This window comes from Nestor notabilis, unplaced genomic scaffold (assembly GCF_000696875.1).
Source record: "Nestor notabilis isolate BGI_N333 unplaced genomic scaffold, ASM69687v1 scaffold7314, whole genome shotgun sequence".
Classification (NCBI taxonomy): domain Eukaryota; kingdom Metazoa; phylum Chordata; class Aves; order Psittaciformes; family Psittacidae; genus Nestor; species Nestor notabilis.
This window is the reverse complement of record NW_009926779.1, coordinates 1-8,614: the sequence shown is the minus strand read 5'-3', so window position 1 is coordinate 8,614 and position 8,614 is coordinate 1. Positions and strand designations below refer to the sequence as shown.

Sequence of the window (8,614 nt, the reverse complement as noted above, 5' to 3'; positions counted from 1 at the left end):
GTGGTACTACAATTACTTCTTCCGTGCAAGAAGAAAAGCAAACCCTTTGGCATACAGAGGCAGCAGAGAGAATTCTCCAGCTCCTCTCTGGGCTATCCCTTCGCAGCACAGCTTCTGGGATAGAAAAGTAAACCAAACGCTGCGCTCTGACTTCTGCCATTCAAAACTTTTCAAGGGTAAACACATTGGAGATTGAGACTCTCCTGGGTATTTCTTTTTCTTGAAATCTTGAGCTATTATCTAAGCCACAGCTACAAAAAGAAACAAACAAAACAAAAAAAAAGACTAAAGTCTTTAAAGAAAATATTTCAAATTAACACATCATAGAAAGATACAAGCTAAATGCAAAATTTTCTATCAGCAGCATATTTATGACACTATGACATGCAAACTAATTATATATTCACATCTGAATTACTTGATACATTTGCAAGTGTTGCTTACTTTATGCTGAATTTATTAAAAAATAAAATAACTAAAAAAAACCTTCTACAAAGTGCCTACACTTAATCCAAACACAGGTTTTGTGACCAGATAAACTTCAACAAAAAGAATTACTTTAAATTTTCACCCATGCCAATAAACAGAGTTTAGCCCAAATACTTTTTTTATCTATTCAACTGAGAGAAATGGAGCTGCAACGGTTTGGGTTTTTTAATCCCAAAGTGGATTATACAAACAACAATTTCATCAAAGATTTTTTACAACAAGCCTAGCATTACTGGTTATATCTTATTATTAAGGTAAGCATTCTTCAAAGAACTGTATGATTGGAATCTCTTCCTGATATATAGTGACATGCTATTTGCTGGCTGCAGTGAGAAGAGTCAAAATGAAAACAAAAATACAAACAAGCTTATTTTTCCTCTTGTCTTTATTGATTTAGACTTCAGAGCTACAGCCAAAAATAGTGCATCTGTAGAAAATTACCACACATGCTATCAATACAGCATCATCGCATGTTTAGAATTGTAAGCACTTGACAAATTGCAAAGGGAGCCCTCAATCTAATATTTTGGCAATGCAGCCCATGAATAGGGAATACAGAAAGAAAGACTTTTTTCTTCTTCCAAAAACAAGTATTTCTGAACAGGAAAGAAAGGCCTCTGTTAAAAAGTGAATTCCAGTCACTATAGAATGCTGGCTCATTCAAGATACCAACATACACTGCTGGAAACTTCATATGGAATGTCAAACGGTACACAGAAGCTATGACTCTGCTACAGGTACAGCACTGACTTCATAACGTTGTATGCCATCGAGAAGGTCACCACATACCCAACTGCCCAAGACAAACCTCTGCCGGGCTGGGGAAGAGGGATCAAATAGGCAAAAGTGTGAATGATCCTACACGCAGTGAAGATCCTGAAGTGCAGCAAGGCTGAGGACAGCTCAGGGCCACTAAGAGCGTACAGCAGTCCAATGCCAAAAAAGGGGACAATATTTTCAAGGTCATTCAGGTGGCATCTGGGGAAAGAAGCAAAGTTGGTTTACAGTGTTACATTTCGTTGAATAAACCACTTCAAGGCTCATTATTTTTCACCATCTTCAGAGGATGCTACTGTTAAGGTCCTAACACAGCTGTTGGCTTCCTCTGCAGTGGGGACTTGATTCAGCTACTGAAATGTTTTTGGCATGTTTACCTGACATCGCTCTGGTGTCTCTTGCTGCACTCCACATTTTTAAACTCCTGATCTTCTGTATGAAAGCTCTTACTTTTTCCCCAGGATCTTGGTAATATTAGAGACTTACATGAGGTATATAGATGCATCTGGGTGCGAATGTGCAAGAATGCAAAGAAAGGCAGGGAAGAGGACACATAGCTGGAACTTTCCTGTAGTCTCTCTTAACTGAACCTCAATTAACTGGTTGACTATGACTGCATCTACTAGACCTCATGGCCCAGGTGACCTATTCCAATCCCATAAACTCAGCTCATAGTCTCCATAAAGAAAATATGAAATACCCTATATATGAAACATTCTATCAAATCTTCATGAAGTTAAATCATCTTGAAGAATGTTATTTTTGAGCATCGAACAGGTGTGACAGTTATGCTTTAGTTCATTTTCTTCACTACTAAGCACTAAAATAGATGAAAAATGTTTGAAATTTTGAAACCATAATATAATTTACTAAAAATATGTTGAGAATGAACTCCAGATCTTGAAGTATTCTTTCACACTTCTTCCTAAACCTTCCTCACTCCCTTTACCTCTTTAGATAAATCATACTTCTAGCCAAATTTACTGACTGAAACAATCTCTAAGCCTTACTAATTATGACAAATTTCACAGCCAACTAGAATCAGAATATGGTGCTGTTTTGCAGCTGCATTCTGAACTCATTTATCATTACAAAGAAACATATCCTCCAGCCATTTTACTCCTTTTCCCCAAAAAATACACTGAAGAAAGTAATGCCTTTTCTATACCCATAAACAGAACAAATCTCAGTCACTTATATACAAGAGAAGTTATGCTAAATCTATGCAGAATTATGTGTTGCCATGAATCTTGCAAAAGAGAATATAGTAAACTTCCATTAAGAACAATTCTTAGGAGGAAAACATGGATGCTGCAACACCAGTGGAGTAACTAGAACCAAGCTGACTTACTAGGTCTGGGGAAGTCTGAACAACTCTGCAAAACAGCAACACAGGATTTGATAATCACAGAAGGGTTGGAAGGGACCTTAAAGGTCATCTGGCACCAAGCCCCCTGCCATGGGCAGGGACAACTTCCACTAGACCAGGTTGCTTAAAGCCCCATGCAAGCTGGCCTGGAACACTGCCAGGGATGGGGCTGCCACAGCTTCTCTGGGCAACCTGCTCCAGTGTCTCACCACCTTCATAGTGAAGAATTTTTTTCCTTATATGTAATCTAAATCTCCCTCTTTCACCTTAAAGCCACGCCCCTTGTCTTGTCACTACATTCCTCTATAAAAGTCCCTCTCCAGATTTCTTGTAGGCTCTCTTTAGGTAGTAAAAGACCACAATAAGGTCTCTCCAGAGCCTTCTCTTCTCCAGGCTGAACAAGCCCAGCTCCCTCAGCTTGTCTCCATTGGAGAGGAGCTCCAGCTCTGTGAGCATCTTCATGGTTCTCCTCTGGGCTTGCTCCAACAGGTCCATGTCCCTCTTTGTACTGAGGGCCACAGAGCCAAACACAATACTACAGGTGGGGTCTCACAACAGCAGAGTAGAGAGTGAGAATCACTTCCCTCGACCTGCTGGCCATGCTCCTTCTGACGCAGCCCAGGACACGGCTTTCTGCAGTGTTTTAAAAATCTAATCTGTGTAAATGACGCTGTGAGATGGTTGTCACTTGTCCAACATAAGAATTTGAGTTAAAAGCGCATCTTATCACAAAGTTTGTATCAAGTTAGATGTCCTCTTAGAATTTACAAATAGAAAGAATTACTCCTTGCCAAGAAGTGCCCGATTTCATATAACAGCCACCAAATTAAACAACTAACAACTCCCTGAACCACTCTGGGGAAGAAAAGGAAAGTTCAAAGCATCTTTACATCCCACTGAGATTAGAATCTTCTTTCTGTAATTTTATTCCAAAAGAGACATAAATTACCAGCCTTCATGAAACCGCAGTCATGTACATTTGAAGGATTCACTGTTCTTAAACGAGAGCTAACACTTATTTTCAAGATCTTCCCTAACAGTGGTTTAAATAAGAACAGTTCATTTACATTCAAGTTTTTAGTATAAAAATATATATAGGAAATAAACTGTGAGCTTCATTCATGAATGGAATGGGACTTTTCATCAGGGACTGTAGCGAAAGGACAAGGGGTAATGGGTTTAAACTTAAACAGGGGAAGTTCAAGTTAGATATAAGGAAGAAGTTTTTTACTGTGAGGGTGGTGAGGCACTGGAACAGGCTGCCCAAAGAAGTGGTAAATGCTCCATCCCTGGTAGTGTTCAAGGTCAGGCTGGACAGAGCCTTGGGAGACATGGTCTAGTGTGAGGAGTCCCTGCCTAGGGCAGGGGGGTTGGAACTAGATGATCTTAAGGTTCTTTCCAACCCAAACCATTTTAGGATTCGATGATTAATGACTTATTATTTTTAGTATTATTATTTTGAATGTGTAAATTTTTTTTTCATTTAAACAAATTAATGTATTAGATTACTGCATAAGGCAACACAAAACAGACACAGGCTTGCCAAAGAGAATGCGGTGAAATTAATTCCTTGATTTAGTACTATTCTGCTATTTAAAATATATTTTTAAGACTCCCATGCATTACCTGCGTACACGATCGACATCTGGATGAGTCCGCACAAGTTTTTTAGCAGTTTCACCTGTTCCAAATGATACTGTATCTTCTAGGTTGTCAAAGGCCTATTTCAAATACAAACACACAAGAGACATTAGTAGCCAGAATGTTTCTTCTAGTCAAGACAGCTTGCTATAAAGGTCACTCTTTTTACTAATGCTTCTATAACCTCACATAATTTACCTGAAGCTAAATGCCTGGGGAATGATATACTGTTCACTGCACTACTGTTTTCTTGAGCCTAGCCTGTACACAGCTTGTGTGCTGACAAATTAATGTAATGTAATTTATGCATGTAGATAAAGCCTTCTTGTAAGATCAACAAGCACTGCAGATGACTGATACACAGCCTGAAGTAATGCCAATGGGCTGAAGGAACATAGGGACCTGAACGGAAGAACTACTGTCTATGCTACCTAAGTCTCTTTTTCACTATTCTTGACAAGTTATCTGAAAGCCTTTTTGGAGCCCTTCCTTCTTCAGAAGTCTACACAGCAATAGCATCTGAGAGACTTACTCTCATCTTCATTTATGACCACATAAGTTTCTTCCTTTTCTCTTAGGTACCTTTTTTTCTACTTGTATGACCTGTTACTACCTCCAAATACTGTAAGACACTACTTGAAAACAGTATTTAATTTGGTTAGTCAGTAGATGTCTCCTTGCTGACCCATGCAGTAACACGTGCATTCTGTGGACCGTTCAGGCTATGCAAGCGTAAGTCAACAAAACTTTTGATTTTAGGCGAGCTACATGATTGCTTTCTGAGGCAGCCTTGATGCCTTCCTGCGAAATATCCTTGGCCTCAAAATTCTTGAGACATATTAACTGTATCAGTATCAGCAACATTTTACCTTTTCTCACTCCGCCACCTGCTTTCCTCCTTTTGTCTTAACATTTTAAAGACTTTTTAGTATTACCTAGGAAATGACTTTACTAATTTTTCTGTTTGTAGTATTACTGTCTGTCATAAGAAAACCAAGTACTTCCAATTAAGGAAGGCCCTACTGTCACCTACATACATATTTATCATAACTTGGTTACAAGTGTTAATACAGGACATGACTGGATCTACATATAGGACCAGTACAGCTTATGTGCTTCTGCAAGAGCAAAAGCAAGGTTAAAACAGAGACATCTGCGTCCTATTCTGAACATAAAGGACACACTGTGTGCTCTACAATATCCAGTCTCCAGCTGTTTCAAAGACCTAGAGAGCTATCAGGACCCAGTAATAGTAATGAGGTCTTAGGACCTCGTGAACAACAGAACAGTTCATTTGGGTTCTCTTGTATCCAGCAGGAAAAAAAAACAAAACAAAACAGCAAAAGGACAAACAAAAGGACTGCAACAAAATCCTTGAAGCACATGCTGTCTCACAGAACCACACCTCACAAGAATAGCCATAACAGGCAAACTCTGGGCTCTTTCAGCCCAGGACCAAGTGTTTCCATCAGTGGCCATGAGCAGATGCCAAGAGAAGAACAAGAACAGGTCAAACACAGCACCATGCTTCCCATGAGCACCCTCTCCAAAGCTAGGTGCAATTATTTGATGCTTTTGCATTACTTAGTAAACTTCAGTAGATCTTTCATATATTTATACAGCCTACACATCAATCCACATAAACTTTTACCCTGCTCACATTCTATTAAAAAATTTTTTTGGTTTAGATAATTGACTCACCTGCAATGGGAAGGATAAAACAACTAGGGAATGTAAAGAGCTTTAGAATTACTGGATGAAAGGGTTATAGATGCATAAAAATCCACTTCTGAACCTACTATTTGATTATCCATGTAACATGGTTGCATATCACGCTTTGCTTTATAAACTGTGTATCCTGGACACTAGCTTTTCAGAAGATGGTGGAAATTAAAGTTATGAAAAATTCTTATTTAAAAATAACAAAAATGTTTTATAAGGGCGGAGTAAGTCAAATTCAACTGTAAGATACAGTCTCATAATTATATCATAATTAGGTTAAAGATGTCGTCCATTTGAGACCAACAAAGCACCAGCACACCAAACTCAGAACATTGTTGAAGGGATGAGAAAGAAGGAACAGCACCAGTATTTGACAGCTGAGTACTTATGATATTATTTCAGTACAAATTTCAATCTATTCTACCAGATAGTATTCCCAATTTCTTACCTTTCTTGTGAGTCTGAAGTATGATGTTGTAACACTCATAAGCATCATTTTTAGAAGAACAATAGTTGCGTAAGTAGCGAAAGCCCGGAAGACTTCATTGTCAACAAACTGGGTCAATCTAGCCATTTCTCCACTTTTCACTGACGACCTTTTAAAGAACATTAAAGTTAGGCTAACACATAGCAATCCAAAGCTCTGACAACAAGATTGTCAGAACAGCCGTTTTTTAACATCTCTGCAATAACAGCACTATTTTGCCACTGTGACAAGTCTATTATCAAATGTATTTTCCTCAGTTTATTTTCACAATGTCATGATACAATACTTTAAGATGAGAAATTATATTATTATTTCACTTCCGCTATATCTGCTTATTAAACTGTCAAAATATAAACCACCAAAATATTTAATGTAATTGCTGAAACAAAATTTAGTCATAGAAATTAGCACTTTTGAAATAATACACCGATTTTAGACCAGTTCATTTGAACCAATGAATTGAACTAAGCAGTTACCAGGACAGAAAGAGGGTGATGACATACTAAACATACTGTAATATTTAAAGAGGAAAATTATTATTGTATACCTTTTTTTTTTGGTAAAATTACACAATTATAATTGCACTTCACCTTTCAAACTAACCAATATTTTCCTACCCAGCAATAACTTGTGATCAAACTGAGCTAAACATGTATTTTTCTCCTTTGAGACCTTGTTCTTAAAAATTGCATTTAGCATGATTCACAGGCAAAGATTAAGTTGTAATGACAAAAAAGAAGAGAACTATTTAAGCTTTTATCATGGGAGGTTTAAGCTAATGAAGTCTCTTTCTGTGAGATCATACTAAACCCACAATCCAATGGAGGTGGTACCTTTTATGAACACCGTAATGTTAAGAATGTGATGAGGACTGAATGCATGTAAATGAAAAGCATATCCCCTTGCACACTTCATTCGTGCTCTGTACAGAGCAAGGCTTTTCCCTCAGCAAATACTTCAATCATGCACTTGGTAATTAGGAATCCATAAAACTAGTATGTCTCAGCTTCACTAGAAACCAAAATAAATGCATTTTTTGTTATAGTTAACTTATTTCCTACGATATAATTTTAACAAGAATAATAAAAAAGGTAATAATGTTATTAACTTGATTACAGCTCTAACACTCTCTCATTGTGCTTTCAGCACAGAGTTACTGCCAGCTATAGCCAAACAAGGGAAACTAGACAAGCCAAGAGCAGAAGACTATTGCTCTGAAGGCAAATCCTTGGTGGAGAGGTGGCCAGCACGGAGGTAAGCAACTGTTTGCTCAGCGAAACAAATCTAGCCTTGTCTGGACATGTCTGTCTGCAGCGATGGGATTTTGCTCCCTCTTTTATCCTTTCTAAAACAGTGCTTGGGTCATGGGCCAAGCACCGGGTCCAGGGACTATGGGAAATCCAGTAGAACTCTTCCTCTTCTCACACTGCGGTACAGGAGTTCTCAAGATAATCAGCGATTTAGCAAAGATTTTTCTCAGCAATGAACAGAAACTGCAATTTTTAACTGCATCACAGCAGATAGCTCAACAGTTTCACACAACAAAAATAAAGTAAATCCATGGTATCAGAATCTTTTTTCTCTGCTATATTTTAAAGCTATGCTGAAAATACATCCAAGAACTATATAAAGTCATGAGAAACTGTCCACCACCGTCTCTGGAACTACACCACATTTACCCATTTCCCCTTGCCAAAAAGGTTGGCCTCTCCAAACTGTCATAAAGACCAGGCCTTGCCTTCACTACAAAGAGGAAGCGTATCACATTAGTTTCAGTTTTAACACTGGCAGAAATGCAAAAAATAAGCTCCACATACTAAAACTAGACAGGGCTTGAAGGGATATGCTTAGGCGACAAACAGTTTGATCCACACACGTTATGTTACACCACCTCTTCACGGCGCGAATGCAAAACGTGAGCCTGGTTAAGTGCACAAGTCTAGATCCCATGTAAAGTGCCTTAAAAGACAGCAGAGCTGCTGTGCCCTCGGCGGGAGCACAGCTGTACTAAGTCCCCCGTTAGCGCAACCTACGCAGCTGTAATCGGCGATATCAGTACCGGGCCACCCTTCTGTGCGCCGGTGTCGCAACACGACTTCCCAAAGCGCACTCGAACCGCCCCGCTCCAA

The 8,614-nt window shown here is 38.7% G+C and overlaps 1 protein-coding gene across 1 annotated transcript; it reads right to left on the bottom strand.

The window, feature by feature from the left end:
• Positions 1-1,220: 1,220 nt before the first annotated feature.
• MGST1 (microsomal glutathione S-transferase 1) lies at positions 1,221-6,596 on the bottom strand. Its single transcript, XM_010013739.1, has 3 exons — positions 6,447-6,596; positions 4,262-4,356; positions 1,221-1,467 (listed from the first exon to the last, which is right to left on the bottom strand). The coding sequence occupies exons 1-3, from the start codon at positions 6,570-6,572 to the stop codon at positions 1,221-1,223; spliced, it is 468 nt and encodes a 155-aa protein (XP_010012041.1). The 5' UTR covers positions 6,573-6,596.
• Positions 6,597-8,614: the final 2,018 nt, after the last annotated feature.